At 39.5% G+C, this 19,432-nt stretch overlaps 1 protein-coding gene across 8 annotated transcripts in view; it reads left to right on the plus strand.

Moving 5' to 3' along the window:
* RYR3 (ryanodine receptor 3) overlaps positions 1-19,432 on the plus strand; it is a 954,561-nt gene that overhangs the window by 209,498 nt on the left and 725,631 nt on the right. For 4 of the 8 annotated variants that reach the window (XM_089671311.1, XM_089671312.1, XM_089671314.1 and 1 more), the window contains exon 4: positions 13,409-13,429. The exons of the other annotated variants lie outside the window; for them this stretch is intronic. In XM_089671311.1, the coding sequence (XP_089527437.1) occupies positions 13,409-13,429 (21 nt within the window). The remainder of the gene's footprint in view (positions 1-13,408; positions 13,430-19,432) is intronic. 8 annotated transcript variants of the gene reach the window in all.

Here is a 19,432-nt window from a genome sequence, read left to right on the forward strand (position 1 = left end):
CGTGGGCAACTGCCTTCTCGGGTAGGTGGGGCATCCATGTTTCCTTTGCATTGCCTGTGGGGGGTGGACACTGTTGGAGTGCTCAGCCCGCTGATGAGCGGATCCCACTTGGCTTTTCAGTGATGTCGATGGCAGATGCAGGGGGGTTCTCCCTCTCCACATGCTTCCCCCTCTCGTAGTCTCAGGACCAGCGTTATTCCCCCTGCAGAGAACAGTCCTATGGGGGTTATCTCTGGGCCGTAAGCCCTGATGGATATGTCTGTTGCGGTTTTCGCCTACCTTGCACTCTTTGCCAGCTTGGCACGGGCCCTGGGAATGTCCATGATGGTGTCTGTGGTCCCAGGTGCTTAGGGTGCATTACACCTTTGGCAGGGCGTCTGATGCAGTGGACCTCCTGTGCTTTGGTCTTTCCCCTCCCTTCCTGGCTGCCTGGGTGTGCATAATGATGGGGGTGGGGCTTTGCCCTTTAAGAAGGACCGTAGGATGGACTTTTGGTCTGTGATGGCCATGGCCCTGGTTTCCCCAACACATGTCTTGTGGACCAAGCTGTGGTGACCCAGTTGGAATATCGAACATGTGGATCAGGTGTGTGGTGGCTCTGGTGGACCAGTTTTGGTCCATGGCTGGAATTGCATACGTGGCACATCTGTTACTACTGCTCCCCTTCTCCCCAAGCTCTCCATTCATGGTTGTGGCTGAAGTACTGGCTGCTGACCAGGTACCTGCGAGGCCTGTCATACTTGACTTGCCAGAAGTACATTATATGTGGTACTGCCTTGCACTGCGTTCAGTTTCTCATGGCGGGTGTGGATTCTTCTAATGCTGATGATGGCAGAGATGGCATTGTGTTGGTAGTCTTGGGTTTTGTGTTCTCACTGCTTTGCTGATGTTTGGCCAAAATGTAGACTTTCCTTCCTATTTGAGGGGCTACAAAATGGAACTTTATTGCCTTCCACTGGTCAGGTTTTTTCCTCTAATCTGCTGCTCTTGCCAACACATCTGATGGCCCTATATGGGGCTGTTCTACTTCTTCACAGAGGGATTGTTCTGGTGTCCAAGTTGGAGCGGTTCTGGGGTTTTTCCTCAGACCTGTACACAGTTCCCACAATGGATGGGGTTTTCCCGATCCTGAACTTCAAGGACCTGAATGCCTTTGTTCACTAGTTCAGACTGGAATCCTTGTGTTCAACGGTGGCCTCTTTTCACCAGAGGATTTATTCTGGCGTCAACAGATATCAAGGACACATACCTACAAATTCCCTTCTGCATGGGACATCAGCAGGGACATGCTTTACTTTAAGAGGTGACACTGTCCTTCGGTTTGGCCTCCCCTCCTCGGGTGTTTTCCCAAATTATGACCCTGATTCTTGCCTTGTTGTGACAACAGGGGATTGCTGTGCTCGGCTACCTGGACGCCTTGCTTTGGCGTGCAGAGCCCTGCTGAATTCTATAGGACTTTGTGTGCATCCCTACCCTCTGGAAGTCTGTGTCGCCCCATCCAAGTGCTTGGAGTGTCTGGGTCTGCTGCTCGTTTCGGAGCAGGCCAGGGTGTTTCACCTGTCAGACAAACTACAGGACCTTTGGCAGTGGTCTGGCAGATTTTTGAATTGCAAGCTTCCTGTCCTGCCTTTTCTCTGACTGGATGTGGGCCTCCTGGCGTCTATCTTTGTGCGGTTCCAGATATCCAGTTCCATGCAAGCACACTTCTGTAGGCAATCCTGTCCAAATGGAATTGGTCTCTGCTCCCTTGGAGTGTCACATTCACCTGGAGTAGTCAACCAGGGTCTTTCTTCTCTTGTGACTGAACAGAATGTCCTTCCTTCCCCTTCAATGGAAGGTGGTCATGGTGGATGCCAGCCTGTCGGGCTGGAGAGGAGTCTTGATATAGGACTCAGCTCAGGGTTGTTGGACTCTGGAGGAGGCTCGACTGCCCCATCAATGGCCTAGAGTTTTGGGCAATTAGGTTGTCACTTACCGATGGGACTAATCACCTACAGGGTCTTCCAATTGGGATCCGGTCAGGCAACGCCGCTGCCGTGGCATATGTCATTCATTAGGGGGCTCAAGAAGTGCGTAAGCAGTGTTGGAGGCATCTCATGCTCTGAGATGGGCAAAAAGGTTTGTTCTGACTTTGTCCTCCATACATGTACATGTGTTGAGGGTTGAAACTGACAAGCAGACTTTCTCAGCCATCAGATGCTGGATCAGGGTGAGTGGTTCCTGCACTCGGAGGTGTTCTCTTACCTCTGCCTTCACTGGGGGATTCCAGATGTGGGTGTTCTGGCATCCCACCTTGATTCCAGGATTCTTGGTAAGATCATTAAATCCTCTGGCAGACACAGTGGATGGGTTAGTGATGCCGGGGGACCAGAACAATTTCATCTACACCTTCTGTCCTTTCCGAATGATTCCTTGTTTATTCCGCTGGAGAGAGACTGAAATGATCCTGGTCCTCCCAGTAGCTCTGGACGGGCCTTGCCATCTGGGGTGCGGTGGCAAAGGATGCTCCATTGCAGCTGCCTAGGGGGAGGACCTTATATCTCGGGGCCCTGTGTCCCCCCTACTTTCCTTTGCTGGCTTTGACAGCATGGCTACTGCATGCCAGCTTCTGAAAGGACTGGGGGTTGTCTGGCTTGGTGTTCCATCTATGCTAAAGGCTCGTGAGTCTACCTTCAGGTAGATTTATCATCACACCTCGAGAGCTTTTGTTGTGTATTGCTCAGCCTTTTGGATTCCATCCTTGCTCTTTTTCAGTGGCGCAGGTGTGGGTAAAGGGTCATGGCTCTTGGCTTTGTTCTAGCTGTTTTTCCTTCCGTGTCTCTTGGCCACGCACCTTGGGTTCGCACCTGCCCCTAGGGAATTCGGCATGTGCTAACCCCAGCATTCTTGCACCGTGGGATTTGAATGTGGTGTTGTCGACCTGTGAGATGCCTCCCTTTGGGGACATTCAGGATATTCCCTTTCCTACTCTTTTTCAGTAAGCTGCCTCCTCTCTTTCTTTCGCTCAGTGGGTGGCAAAGTTGGCGGCCTTATCTTGTTTGCATCCTTATCTGGTTTTCCACAAGGAAAAGGTGATGCTCTTGCCTTCCCCTTCCTCCCTTCCGAAGATGGTTTCGGATTTTCACTTGACTGAGAACATTGCTCTTCCTTCCCTGTGACATTGGCCATCACTTCCTACAGAGGTGGTTCTGCACTTCTCTGTGATGGCTGTTTTTTTTTTTTTTGAGGTTTCAATTCTCTCCTGGTGCTCATGGATGGTCAGAAAAAAAGCCTTGCGGCCTCTTCTGCTGCTTTTTCCTATTGGGTTCAGCAGACAATTATGCAGGCGTATGCCATTTAGGGACAAGAATCTCCCTTACTTGCTACAGCACTCTTCTCCAGGGCGGTTAGCACCTCAGGGATATTCAGGCATAAGGTGCCTGATTAAGGTTGCTAGCAGCGACCTGGTTGCTGTGTGTTTCTTAAGTTCTGTCTGGTTGATGTATTGGCATTTTCAATGCTAGTTGTGGCTGCAAAGTTTTGCAGGCCACTCAGACACCTTTTGCGATTGTTCGGAGTGTTGGCAGATTACCTGGGGTTTGGTTTGCCCACCCCTTATTGTGGCACTGCTTGGGGACATCCCTGTTTGGTAATGGATAAAGAAGAAGAAGCTGTGTTCGTCAATGAACGTAAGAGAAAATGGGATTTTTTGTTACCGTAAAATCCCTTGCTCTGAGTTCATTGACAGACACAGCACCCTCCCCTCTATGATGGACTCTCCTTTGACACTGCTTGTGACTGACTGGAGACCTCTAAGAGAGAGAGGGTTTTATAGGCGGACCTGAATTTTTTTCTGCCTAGTGTCCTACTCCTGTAGGTGGGGCTATTAAACCCTGCTTGGTAATGGATACAGAAGAAGAGGCTGTGTCCATCAATTAACTCAGAGAAAGGGATTTGACGGTGAGTAACAAAAAATCCTGTTATTACTCTCCATACAGGATTCCTTTCAGTGTTTTGTTACTTGATTCATAAAAAATAGCAGAAACTACATTCTTTGGTAAAGTCTAAAATGTTGTATGGGTATGTCCTCACTTTAACAAAGGAATAGAAGTCTGGAGCTCATGTTGAGCAGAAAGTGTTATCTATATGCATATTTTAAATTACAATGTTATGCCTAGTTGAAGTGCAAATGCCTTTTACACCATGGGGTTGATTTACTAAAGATAAATAGGCTGTGCACTGCAAGTGCACCTGCCAGTGTACCTCAAGTTGCTTTAGATCCAAGGGGAAGCTCTAAAATGAGGCGAAGTTCTGCTGATTTCTGTCATCCAATCATGTGCAAACAAAAATGCTGTTTTTTTAATTTTCCTTGCATGTTCCCCTCAGATCTAGAGCAAATGCACTTTCAGTGCACTTCCAAGTGCACTTGCAGTGTATATCCTATTTGCCTTTCATCCACAATGTTTTCTGTGCCAGCTGTCCAAACTGGTCCTGTGAGCAGTTTCATATTATCATTTTCTTTCAGCCTTTAAAGAGCAGCCAAGTCAAAAAAATATGGGGGTTTTTGGAAGTTTCCCTGAGATTTACACTTGAGCTGATAGAATGCGTTGAGGATATAATATCAGTATCATGAAACTTCCTGCAATATGTCTTAATTTACTTACTTCTACTAAACTGTCAGTGGAAATTGATGGTGTAACTGGAGAAGCAGCAACAGACTTTAAAAAAAACAAGGGCTTCCGGGTGCCATGTTAGGAACCCTGTCCCTGTGTTGTCTTAAAGGGCAATGATACTGTTTGTCCTAGTCTCTACTTAAAAGTCTATAGGGAAGAGGTTTTTCACATGGATATATGATAACAAGATCCACATATAAAAGACAACTCTGAAACGTTAGTTTTGTTTGGGTGCCCAATACAAAAAAAATGCTACATAATCCTAAAGGTATCAGAATTTTATAAGGTACAACCAATTCATGTATGTTTTCAGTGCACACACTGGAACTGTTCTGTAAAATTAGGTCAGTTCTGAGATCTATGTCAAGGTAAAGTCATACCGTTCTTTTATACTATGGGTTGCCCACCGGCTGCACATGCTGGATTGATTAATCATATTGGTTTCAAGGACACAGTGTAGCAGTCAGCTTATTTTTCATGATGTTTCACAATCATGTCAGCATGGGCATAAAAATGGCTTGAATTAATTTACCTGACTATATATTTATATATATTTTATTCAATTTTGAAGTGGCAGTGAAAGTACTGTATATATTTAGCTGCAAGCTTTCATCCAACCATTATTTATATAGTTAGCAAAAAATATTACAAGAATAAGAAGTGATCATCTTCAGAATAATTTTATACCATGAAAAGAGGAGGTAAATATGCATAGCATATATATTTTTATCAAGTTTCTGTTGCATTAAAATGATTTTATGCTTTGATATTACCTGCAGAGGTAAACACTAGAGATGAGCGAATTATTCAAAAATTCGATTCGGCTAATTCGCCGAATTTGCGGAATAAATTTGATTCAATGCGAATTTATTCGCTGCGAATTTAACTTATTAAAAGGGTTTCTAGGCTTCAGAGAGCCTTTATATTAGTGCAGAACACTGTACCTTTAATTTAAATGCCCTTGGAGTCTGCTGGGGAAGAGAAATAATACTGTCAGTCAGTATGACATGCAGATGAGTGCCGTCGATCTTAGAATCACCGCACACTTCACTCATTTGGGCAGTCACGGGGCACGACGAAGAAGATGAAGAAGAAGAAGATGAAGAAGAAGAAGAAGATGAAGAAGAAGAAGATGAAGAAGAAGAAGATGAAGAAGAAGATGAAGAAGATGAAGAAGATGAAGAAGAAGATGAAGAAGAAGATGAAGAAGATGAAGAAGATGATGAAGAAGAAGATGATGAAGAAGAAGATGATGAAGAAGATGAAGAAGAAGAAGATGAAGAAGAAGAAGATGAGGATGAGGAGGAAGAAGAAGAAGAAGAAGGAAAATAAGAAGAAGAAGAAGAAGAAGAAGAAGAAGGAAAATAATAATAATAAGAAGAAGAAGGAAAATAATAATAATAAGAAGAAGAAGAAGAAGGAAAATAAGAAGAAGAAGAAGGAAAATAAGAAGAAGAAGAAGAAGAAGGAAAATAAGAAGAAGAAGAAGAAGGAAAATAATAAGAAGAAGGAAAATAAGAAGGAGAAGAAGAAGGAAAATAAGAAGAAGAAGAAGAAGAAGGAAAATAAGAAGAAGAAGAAGAAGGAAAATAAGAAGAAGAAGGAAAAGAAGAAGAAGAAGAAGAAGAAGAAGAAGGAAAATAAGAAGAAGAAGGAAAATAAGAAGAAGAAGGAAAATAAGAAGAAGAAGAAGAAGAAGGAAAATAAGAAGAAGAAGAAGAAGAAGAAGAAGAAGGAAAATAAGAAGAAGAAGAAGAAGGAAAATAAGAAGAAGAAGAAGAAGAAGAAGAAGAAGAAGGAAAATAAGAAGAAGAAGAAGAAGAAGGAAAATAAGAAGAAGAAGAAGAAGAAGAAGAAGAAGGAAAATAAGAAGAAGAAGAAGGAAAATAAGAAGAAGAAGAAGAAGAAGAAGAAGGAAAATAAGAAGAAGAAGGAAAAGAAGAAGAAGAAGAAGAAGATGGAAAATAAGAAGAAGAAGATGGAAAATAAGAAGAAGAAGGAAAATAAGAAGAAGAATGAAAAGAAGAAGAAGGAGAAGAAGAATGAAAAGAAGGAGAAGAAGAATGAAAAGAAGAAGGAGAAGAAGAAGGAGAAGAAGAATGAAAATAAGGAGAAGAAGAATGAAAATAAGAAGAAGAAGAATGAAAATAAGAAGAAGAAGAATGAAAATAAGAAGAATTCCAGTACAGCAAAAAGTGTATCTGCAGAGAGCTCCGCTATTTCTGACAGTTCTCTGACAGTTCCTTCACATTTACAGTGGTTGAAACATTGTATCTATTTGTTTCCGAATAAAAACATCTGTATCCTAAATGGAAACAAATAGATACAATGTTTCAACCGCTGTAAATGTGAAGGAACTGTCAGAGAACTGTCAGAAATAGCGGAGCTCTCTGCAGGGACACTTTTTGCCGGCTGTAGAAGGGATGAAAATCGGCCGATCGGGAAAAATTCGATTCGTGCATCCGAAGTTTGCTAATTTTCGGATTCGGTGCGAATCGAATTTTTCCTAATATTCGAAACGAATTCCACTTCGCCAAGTTCGATTCGCTCATCTCTAGTAAACACAGTTAACCTCATTTACTGCAACAATGCAAGGAACAATTATAGTCATATCACATCAAATTGTCAGAGCCAAATTTATTTCAATGTACAGAATTGTTTTAATGTATTGTATTAATTTTGTCATAGTGTATTATCCCTATTTTAATATGTTTAACAACAACCCATTTTATTGCGTTCTTTGTTTTATATGATATTTCCATATCAACAAATGTGTTTCTGATTGTAAACAAAGTTCATTGCTTTTGATTATGCATAGACTAGAACAGGGGTCTACAAACTTTCTAAATAAAGTTTTTATTGTTCTTCAGATTATAGGGGGGATAGACTGTGGCCAATGGTAGCAGAAAATGCCCCAGCATCAGTGGAAGCAACAATGCCCCAGGACTAGGAGTAGTAAAATTACATAGCAGTAGTCAGTAGGACGAGGAAGAGTACCCCATTATTGATATTAGTTGAAGGAAGGGCGTTCTATTGATGGTGTCTGTGGGAGCAATGGTGTCCCATCATTGGTGATAAATTTAAGGAATAGTGCCCTATTGTTGGTGTCATTGGTAGGAATATTGCCCCATCGTTTGTATCAGGGAGGGGAATGGTACCCCATCATAGGTGTCAATGGGAGAAATTATGCCCCATTATTAAAGTATGAGTATAATGATTTTCTCATAAAACAGCACTTCACTGCATATGATAACAAGCAGGATACATGGATGTAGATATAGACAATAAGGAATATATGATAAAGAGTAGAATGATAATTGTCAGTTCATCCACCAAGGTGTATAAAAGTGTGTTTTGAGAAAAAAGTCACTGATGCGTTTTGTCATTACGGCTTCCTCTGAGGGTGTGACCATACGTGAGGACAGGCGATCTTATAAAGCCAGTTCTCTTAACCCTTCAATTGACCATTCAAAATATCAGCCACCATCTAGTGGGTAAAAACGACCATAGCAGCTAATATTCCGATAACACAGCTTAAACAACATAAGAAAATGTAATTCTAAAATACAACATAATAACAATTATGACCTTATTCAAAGATAAAACAACAGATGAACCTCAATAATCACTTATGAAGCAACTGATGTCTATCTCTATATTTAAACCTTTGGGAGCCAGGGAATCAGTCACATATATCCATTTTTTCTCCCTTTTAGATCCCCCTCCCTATTAGACCCTCTCCATGAATGGGGAATGGTGTCTATACCCCAAAATTTCATTTTTTTATTATGATGTTTCCTAAAATGCATAGACACACTGATATTTATATCCTATTGCAATATTATGGAGATGTTCACTTATTCTCTTTTTAAGATGTCTTTTGGTCCGACCTATATAAATAAGACTACATGGGCACTCCAAAGCATACACCACGTGAGTGGTCTCACTGAAATATCCAACTCTCTGCCATTAGCTGATGATCTAAACTTAGAAATGCCTCTTAATCTATTTTTGACCATATCGCATGCCGTACATCTCCGGCATGCAAAAAAAAACAGATTTACTCCAAAACATTTCCAATTTAGTAGGTGGATTAAGTGCCTTCTTTACGACCCTATCACCAAAATTGAGGGCCTTCCTATAAATAAACAAAGGTCTAGCTGGTAGAACAGGTCCTAATATTCTATCCATCTGTAAAACATGCCAATGTTTGGCAAACATTTTCTCGACTTCTTTGTAATGGAAATTGGAGATAAAGCCCCATTGCTGATTCCCAGTGGTCTCATCTGCTTTCTTATCTTTTAAACATTGTTCTCTAGGTACATTCAGCACCACCTTAATAGTGTCCTGCAAAATCTCTTCCTTGTAACCTTTTTCTACAAATCTCTTTGTGATTATTTGCGATTGGGCCAGAAAATCAGAGTCCAGGCAATAATTCCTTTTCACTCTCAGTAGCTGGCCCTTAGGGATCTTTTTCAACCACAAAGGATGTCTAAATATGTTGACAACTAAAAAATTTCTTTCTTTCTTACTTTACTGATGTTCTAACTTGATATCATTGGTATTATTATTAAGGAAATTCAGGAATTTTATTAACTCTCATTCAGATTCTGTCCAAATAAAGAACAAGTCATCAGTAAACCTTTTATATAGTAAAATTTGATTATAATTATGTTTAAATATAAATGTATCCTCCCATTCTGCCATGAAGAGGTTAGCTATGCTCTGCGCAAAACGTGCGCCCATTGCTACTCCCCTCCTTTGGGAGAACAAGTCACTATGGTACCAAAAATAGTTATGTCACCAGGGCAGGAAGGGAGAACAAGGCTCACAGGTGGGTTTTACTGGTTCTACTACTGATTTTTTATTTTTTTTTAAATAGTAGAGCCAGTAAAACCGACCTGTGAGCCTTGTTCTCCCTTCCTGCCCAGGTGACATAACTATTTTTGGTACCATAGTGACTTGTTCTCCCAAAGGAGGGGAGTAGCAATGGGCACACGTTTTGCGCAGAGCATAGCTAACCTCTTCATGGCAGAATGGGAGGATACATTTATATTTAAACATAATTATAATCAAATTTTACTATATAAAAGGTTTACTAATGACTTGTTCTTTATTTGGACAGGATCTGAATGAGAGTTAATAAAATTCCTGAATTTCCTTAATAATAATACCAATAATATCAAGTTAGAACATCAGTAAAGTAAGAAAGAAAGACATTTTTTAGTTGTCAACATATTTAGACATCCTTTGTGGTTGAAAAAGATCCCTAAGGGCCAGCTACTGAGAGTGAAAAGGAATTATTGCCTGGACTCTGATTTTCTGGCCCAATCGCAATTAATCACAAAGATTTGTAGAAAAAGGTTACAAGGAAGAGATTTTGCAGGACACTATTAAGGTGGTGCTGAATGTACCTAGAGAACAATGTTTAAAGGATAAGAAAGCAGATGAGACCACTGGGAATCAGCAATGGGGCTTTATCTCCAATTTCCATTACAAAGAAGTCGAGAATATGTTTGCCAAACATTGGCATGTTTTACAGATGGATAGAATATTAGGACCTGTTCTACCAGCTAGACCTTTGTTTATTTATAGGAAGGCCCTCAATTTTGGTGATAGGGTCGTAAAGAAGGCACTTAATCCACCTACTAAATTGGAAATGTTTTGGAGTAAATCTGTTTTTTTTGCATGCCGGAGATGTACGGCATGCAATATGGTCAAAAGTAGATTAAGAGGCATTACTAAGTTTAGATCATCAGCTAATGGCAGAGAGTTGGATATTTCAGTGAGACCACTCATGTGGTGTATGTGTTGGAGTGCCCATGTAGTCTTATTTATATAGGTCGGACCAAAAGACATCTTAAAAAGAGAATAAGTGAACATCTTATTATCTATATGTACATCTATTTATCCTGCTTGTTATCATATGTAGTGAAGTGCTGTTTTATGAGAAATTCATTATACTCATACTTTATTATTGTTTGATATTGTCAAAGCAGTGGCTCACTGGTTTGTTGTTTTTTAATGGAATTCACCTTTTGCATAAGTAGTTGTATGCTCCTTTGAGCATTCATTTATCATTTAATTATGCCCCAATATTGGTGTCAGTGGAAGTGGGAGAAATTATGTGTTACCGTTGGTGCAAATGGAAGGAATGGTGCCTCATTGTTGGTGTCAGTAGGAGAAATAGTGCCTAGTATCATTGGGAGGAATGGTGCCCAAGGGCAGGATAAGGGCAAGCAATAGGTTGCATCTGGCCCATGGACCACAGTTTGGAGACCACTGAGCTAGAAGATAGTACACTACAATACATCTGAAATTGAAATGCTACAGTTGCAAGAAAAAGTATGTGAACCCTTTGGGATTACGTGGAGTTTTGCATGAATTGGGCATAAAATGTGCTCTGAACGTCATCTAAGTCACAACAATAGAAGAACACAGTCTGCTGAACATAATACTACACAAACATTAGATGTTGCCATGGTTTAATTGCACATAACATGTAAACATTCACAGTGCAGGGAGGAAAAAGTATGTGAACCTTTGGACTTAATAACTGGTTGACCCTCCTTTGGCAGCAATAACCTCAACCAAACGTTTCCTGTAGTTGCAGATCAGACCTGCACAATGATCTGGAGTCATTTTGGACCACTCCTCTTCACAAAACTGTTTCAGTGTAGCAATATTCTTGGGATGTCTGGTGTGAATCACTCTCTTAAGGTCATGCCACAGCATTTCAATGGGGTTGAGGTCAGGACTCTGACTGGGCCACTCCAGAAGGCGTATTCTGTGCTGTTGCAGCCATTGTTTTGTTGAATGACTTGTATGCTTTGGGTCATTGTCCTGTTGCATCACCCATCCTCTGTGGAGCTTCAGTTGGCGGACAGATGGTCGTACGTTTTCCTGCAAAATGTCTTGATAAACTCTGGAATTCATTTTCCCATCAATGACAACAATCCGTCCAGGCCCTGAGGCAGCAAAGCAGCCCCAAACCATGATGCTCTCTCCGCCATGTTTTACAGTGGGGATGAGGTTTTGATGTTGGTGTGCTGTGCCTTTTTTTCTCCACACATAGTGTTGTGTGTTCTTCCCAAACAACTCAATCTTGGTTTCATCTGTCCACAGTATATTTTGCCAGTAGTGCTGTGGAACATCCAGGTGCTCTTTTGCAAACTTCAAACGTGCTGCAATATTCTTTTTGGACAGCAATGGCTTCCTCCGTGGTGTCCTCCCATGTACTCCATTCTTGTTTAATGTTTTCCTTATTGTAGATGTGTCAACAAAAATGTTAGCATGTGCCAGAGATTTCTGTAGGTCTTTAGCTGACACTCTGGGATTCTTCTTTACCTCATGCAGCATTCTGCACTGTGCTCTTGCAGTCATTTTTACAGGACGACCACGCCTAGGCAGAGTAGCAACAGTGCTAAACTTTCTCCATTTGTAGACAGTCTGTCTTACCGTGGACACATGAACATCAAGGCTTTTGGAGATACTTTTGTAACCCTTTCCAGCTTCATGCAAGTCAACAATTCTTGATCATAGGTCTTCTGAGAGCTCTTTTCTGCAAGGCATGGTTCACATCACACAGTGCTTCTTGAAACCAGTAAACCCAAAACAGGTGTGTGTTTTTTAAGGGCAGGACAGCTGTCAGCAACACATCCAATATCATCAAACTGATTGCAGTCAAGGTTGGCTCACTCCTGGCTCCAATTAGCTCTGGGAGAAGTCATTAAGCTAGGGCTTCACATACTTTTTCCTCCCTGCACTGTGAATGTTTACATGTTATGTGCAATTAAACCATGGCAACATCTAATTTTTGTGTAGTATTATGTTCAGCAGACTGTGTTCTTCTATTGTTGTGACTTAGATGACATTCAGAGCACATTTTATGCCCAATTCATGCAAAACTCCACGTAATCCCAAGGGGTTCACATACTTTTTCTTGCAACTGTATATTATTGATAGTAGGTGTTATGAGCTACTTTTACAATAGTTTTTGGTGTACCATACAAATCTTTATGCACTGACCAATCTATTCAAATGTCAAAAGACAGTTCAATAAAAGTTGATATGCTTATCATTGAGAAATTCACATAGTAATTCACATAGGAAAATCTTTGTATATGTCATTTTAAAGTGTATATCTAGGCAGTTTGTTGCAGTTGCCAAAATAAAAAAAAAAAAAGCCTTGGCTTGGAAAAAAAAATATTTTTTATCTTAGTAGTGCCTATTTAATTACTTTCAGACTTTGCCATTTTCAATTAATAATGGTAGGCTACATGTTCCATGCTAGTGTAGTGTGAGATGAAATGGTAGATGTGTTTTTTACACCAGTCACCCCCATATTTATCTATTTATTTTTACAAAACAATCAAGATACACTGATATGATTATATTGGAATGAGAAAAACACTTCACAGATATTCACCACTCCTCACATTACAGGATTGAGTCTTATGTGCACGGGATACACTGCCACATTTATGCATGTTGGCACTCCTAGAAATGGAAAGATAGGACCATAGGAAATGGATAGGTGTATCAAATGGGATTCATTTTGTTTCTTTTGTAAATTGATCTTAAATTGTTTATTATTAATTACATGTGTTCTGTTGCTGCATACAAGTTTAAATTGTTGCAAGGAACATTTTTTTTTCATTTTAAAGAATAATAATTTCATCGCTCTCTGATCTTAAATGTCTCTGCAGAATTGTCAAATTAACATTTACTTTATGATTTTCTTCTTACTTTAATAGCCTAGTGACCTCTCAAGATGGGTATGTTGTTCTCCGTCTTTTGCCTTTGTCCAAGATTTTTTTCTGCATGGAGATTGTGACTTTTTCACTTGAGAGTACCTAGCACAACATCTGTCATCATTCATTTTAATATCACCATGTTATTTAAAAGCAAAAAAGAATATTACAGGTCTGTAAAAATAAAGTATGGAAAAATGAGATGCCTTTATTGTACTGTTTTATTTCAATGTTAACCAACTACCAGGATTTCTAATAGACATTTGGGAAACTATTGCATGACCAAGTGCCAAATGGACCTGTCGGATATCAATTTCATTTTTCCTTAATAAAAGTCTAAGAGCTTATTTATACCAGAGTGGATATTAATGATGTTGATGTCTGCTTCAACTATAAACCACTACCACACCAAGGCATGCAGAGAAAACTGTGATTTTGATCTCTTCATTGCTCCTCCCAGCTGTTTTTTACTCATTTATTTTATCAGAGCGCTAAGAACAATGTTATGGTCACTGGAACTGACATTCTGCTGCATTTTAAATAGGAAATAAAAAAATAAATGAAACCTTTATTAGTATTTTTAAATCCCTTCCCACCCACAATCTGTATATTGACGTTCCTAATAATAATAAACATTTTTCTATATGAGAGCTAGCTGACAACACTTAGCATGGTCACAGAAACTGACAGCAGGGGACCCAACTGATGATCAGGAACCAATCAGAGTAGTTCTCCATCATGTGATCAGTAAGCCAGCTTTGACATAGCGATCACATGCAAGCTGGAGGCTCCACTGACAAAAATGAGAGTTTTCAGCCTTAAAATTTACACTGCCACCTTCAGCCTGCAGTTTTCATTTTTCATATGTAGTGCCATATGTTTAATAGTTCAACTGTCAAATACAAATGCATTATTAAACACAATAATAAATTAATTTGAAAAAAAAGGTTTTTGTTTTTTTTTGTTTTTGCACATTTATTGGAGATGTTGCAGCTTTTAAAATCTCTCTGGTCCTGGAAGGAGGGAGCATAACAAGTGCCATACCGCTTTCATTCTCTGAATTCTTAACAGTAGAAATATGATTCTCTATGTGTTCTGTGGAACGGCAACTTCCTAACAGAGAGATAGACATTACCCTAGCTTACTGTGTCCTCTAGAGTGGTATACAAACCTGCCAGTCCCTGATTGTAATGCTTCAGGCTGGCATTAGTAAATATTTTATATTTCCTTCTGCCATATCTGCTGTAATTCTTGCTTCTGCCACAAAAGTCAAGCTGTTAACATCCATAAAAGGTTCAGTGGTATGCATAAGTGGACATTTAAGTAAAAAGAGCCTGTATACACTCATAGTGAATGAGTTTGAACGGTGTGTGCACTATGTATAGCATAGTACCTACTAATTGAGAGCTGCTGCTATTCCTTTGTCTTTTGTTAACCCAATCACAGTCTCTGGAGAACAAGATGATTGCAGTTAAGGTGCTCTCAATTGAAAAAGCATTGTCCACCAAAGTCAATAGTATGTTTTCTCTCCTTTTTTATTCCTAACTTTCTTTCCTTTTCACCAGTTCTTTACTTTGCCTGATCAGGTTCTTTTCGAGATGGATCTGTGTGCCGTCTGCTAGTTGTGTTCTAAAAGCTTTTCTAACCAGTTTGCAGTTTTATTACGTACCAGGACATGAATGTCTCAGGATTAACCCACCAGTAAAGGCTTGACTCTGAGTTTGCTTTACAAACACACAATTATGTTTCACTTAGATGGAAACCTTAAACAGAAAATATTGTAACAGCCTTACAGCAATATTCATGTCTTACAAAAAAAAATTGAAAAAAGAATTATGTAATTATGTTTTGTTTATGTTATGTCTGTAATCTAACAATGTTTATGCAGAATCATCAGACACTTCCTCTCTGTACCTCTTGTCTATATCATATAAATAAACTTTATAAAAATAAGTAAAACAAAGTTAAAAATATATATATATTTATATAATTTCAAAACCAAAGTGTGATTTCCAAGCTTACAAAATTGTGTGCCTATTATCTTCCTTGTGTGTTTACTGCAAACTTAGGAGTCAGTTACCTATTACTTTTTGTACCATTGCCCATTGGTAATCATTTTTTTTGTTTACAATGGTCAACGATATGAGTGACTTTTCTAACTCCAACATTTTTTTCATACGTCATTTTGCTGCTGGACAAGATTTTGGCTAAAGAATATTTGGGATATAACATACAGTATAACAATGTCATATGTTGAAATATGATCAAAATGCTTTTCCTCTTGTAATATACTTTAATTTCTTAGCTATTGGCATAAAATGTAAATCATCTTGTTTCTAAAACCAAGGGTAAAGAGGAAATCAAGTTTCAGTTGTGATTGCTGACATTAGTATTCAAATAATTTATACTCAGAATGAATTATAAATCTTTTAAAATGTAAATCTGTTCATTTTATTATTTTTCTTTCAACAACTTTTCAATTAACTGTAATTATGAGTTTAAAACCATACAACTACATCAGTATACAAAAGGAGTCTGACCTCTTTTCTGGAGTCTGAATCATATAGTAATTTTGCTTTGTTAATTAAGCATTGCTTATTTTTTTATAGTCTGCTATAGAATCTCAGTAACATCCACTAGTTGGTGTTCAAACCATGGAGAGCCTTATCTTGAGTTTTTACCATTCATCACAGTTGGCAGCTCCTTTCAAATTCACTCGCCTTGCTTTATTCTCTTGAATCCTTTCTTCTCATTGCAGCTTAAGTTTTCCATTTGGTATGTTTTTTGGGGCTCAATTATTAGAATCTTCTTGGCAGAGTAATTTTCACCCAGTCCTGACCTACCCATATAAGCCTGCTGAAGTTTACACATTTTACATCACAGATATGACTTTTATAGCTTTGTAACCAAGAGTATATTAGGTTTAGGGTATATGGATACTCATAACAGCTTTTTTTTCCAACCCAGATATATTTTGATGTAGTTTAAAAAAAAATAATATGAGAGCTCTCACAAAGTTCAGTAGAGGGAATTGCTGGCATTCATAAAAATGATTGGGGTATGCCGAAATATAATTACAAAGAGGAGAAAATTCTGAATCCCATGGGGAGGCAGAAACCAATCTTAGGTATACCTATTTAAGGGTGAGGAGTATTTATTGGGTATTTGGTTGAAGCTCCATTTACATTTTTATAAAAAGAAGAGACCAGTCAGGAATATGTAGGCGATAGTAGATATGGATAATTACAATGAGGAAATCTAAATCAATTGTAAAAATGTCTATATATGTTTATTGTACTTGACCATGAAATTAGAGAATCCAAATTAATTAAAGGGCAAGGTAGTGCTGTGTAGATAAAGTCACTAATCATAAAGTGCCTATAATAACCCCAACAATGTTGCTATTCATTATTCAAAGAATATACAGAGAATTCACAACATGCTCCTAAACAATGTATAAAGAAAAGTCAAATAGTCCATAACACCAGTGCCCAACCCTTCAAAAAAGTCGAAAGAGACGAAACTAGTCAGGGTCGGACTGCTTGGCAACTGGAAGTGATGCTACTCCCTGGCCAAAATTGACGTATCACTGTCAGTGAGGGGATCGGGGGAAGTGCCACGGTGGCGGCAATTAGCGGTCACACAGACACACTTACACACTTACTTTTTAGCGTTGGCTTCATGAAAAGCTTACAAAAGGAAGAGTTGATGTGAAAAACAGAGATCTGTTGGAAGTGGTATTTACCAGAGAGAGGGGAGTGCTTCAACTTTCAACTAACAATTTTACATTGTTTGTGGTTTGTTGGTGTTGGAAGGGTGTTATTTATGTTAATACACTTTATTTAATCATACTTGGTCTGGTCCCTGATTAGGGTGTTCATCGTTACATTGCTCAAGTCTCTGCCAGTCTTCTCATACCCTTGTGTCAGGACTCTCGTCAGGACCTGGGTCACCAGCGGGTGTCTCCTAGCAGCCAACTTATCCTAGTAATTAAGCTGCACCTGATACTGGCTGCTGGGAAGGTATTTAATCCCTCCCTTAATGAAAGTTAGTGCTTCAGTGTTCTACCTATGAGCCATGTCTCTATCTGATCTTGTGTCGTGTATCCTGTGACCTTCTCCCAGGAGCCAGTACTCTGCTCTCACTATCCTGTGTCCTGCATTCAGTACCCTGTGTCCTGCTTCACTCTCCTTGTAGCCTCTCCCTGTCCTGATCTTGCCCTATTCATGTGAGCTCCCTCCCTTTGCACATAGCGTTTGTTAGTTAGGTTGTTGTTCTGGGTTTGCTGCATCACATTTATTTTTAAATTTTACATTGTTTGTGGTTTTTTGGTGTTGGAAGGGTGTTATTTATGTTAATACACTTTATTTAATCATACTTGGTCTGGTCCCTGATTCCTTGAGGTGCAGCTCACTGATATGGTCACCCTTGCTGGATATCTGCATTTGGTATCTCTTACATCTTGCCTGATTTAAGGAATCTTGGTCCCACATAGGCATGGACTTCATCACTGATTTTCCACTTTTGAGAAACAATACCGTAATCTGGGTCATCGTTGATCGATTTTCCGAGTTGGCACACATCATTCCACCTTCTTGCCTTCCTTCTGCTCCTGCACTGGTCCCCATTTTTGGGCAAAAAATCTTCTATCTCCACAAGGTTTCACCCAACATTGGCTCCAATCAGGGCATACAATTTACTTCTTGGCTTTGAAAAGCCATCTGTAAATCACCACCCTTAATACAACAGGCGACTAAGAGAGTATCAGCCAGCAGTTGGAAGTATACCTTGGAATCTGCTCATCATGACCTTTGGGCTGAATTTTGCCACAATAATCAAGTGAGCTCCACTTTTCAGAAAACCCCCTTTCTTTACAGGCTAAGAAAAATATCCACAACTTCAAAACTCTTCCGATTTTTTGCTTTGCAGACCTTCCTGTTTTAGCAGTTGTTCAAAAGCCTTTTAATTACATCTGGTCAAAAGTACAAAGCTTGCTGCAAACAGCCACCAACACATTTAAGGTCTTTGCAAATTGTTGCAGATTCAAACCCTATCTCTCCAAGTAGGCGGCAGAGTCTGACGCTGCACTAACATAGTGCCATCTCTGAAGTTTGTTCCTAGGTTTATAGGTCCTATGTGATCATCTGCAAGATAAATTTGGTCTGCTTCAGACTGTCAATTCCTAAAAATCTCAAGATTTCTGATTCTGTCTCTGTTTCGCTTCTTTAGCTAAGCTAAATGTTCTCGACGTATTACAATCACTGCTCCTGCCTCTGAAGACAATCAAGAATATGATGTGAACCAAATATTTTACCAATTTTCCAGAGGTGTACTCCAGTAACTTGTGGATCACAAAGGATCCGGGCCTGTGCAGTGGTCATGGATTCCTGCATTAGATGTAGTTTAGATTAGAAGTATTTACATAAACGTTTGCTACTTTTCTAGGTTTCCCAGCAGCTGGGATTTTAGAAAAGGTGCTTTCCCTATGTTTCCCACAGGTACAGCAGCCCATTCAAATACATGAGCTGCTGTGTCCACGCAAACACGGTCACAGACTAGGGCCAGGATTGGCCAAACTTTGTATAGTATTGAAAAAAAGTTTAAGACCAGAACATGTTTGGATGCCTTCTTTTTTGGACTATTTTGCACTAGCTACAGTAGGTGGGCTGATTACTATCCTCCTAAATGTCACTCTGGCCTGGAAATAATTGAAGGTGATTGATTTGCTCATTATTGAAAGTATTATTTAACTTATCCTCTTAGTTGCTGTCCAGCTCAGTTCTCCAGGTCAGAGATCCTCCTACAGTTCTGAAATGTATTTAATTTTTTAACAGTACATTTCATAATGTTTCTTGTATTATGGAAAACAATTTGGTTGCCTCAGATGATAAATATATTACAATGACTGCATAAATTAGAATGGTACAGTGGGGCTTGCCACTCCTTATACCCCTCTGAGCACCAAGATATGTATGAGAGTTCTGGGTCTCTTATGTGACCCTTTTGGATTATACAAGCATACCCTAT

Source organism: Staurois parvus, unplaced genomic scaffold, assembly GCF_062004578.1.
Source record: "Staurois parvus isolate SC_StPar_1 unplaced genomic scaffold, SC_StPar_1.0 ptg000104l, whole genome shotgun sequence".
NCBI classification, from domain to species: Eukaryota; Metazoa; Chordata; class Amphibia; order Anura; family Ranidae; genus Staurois; species Staurois parvus.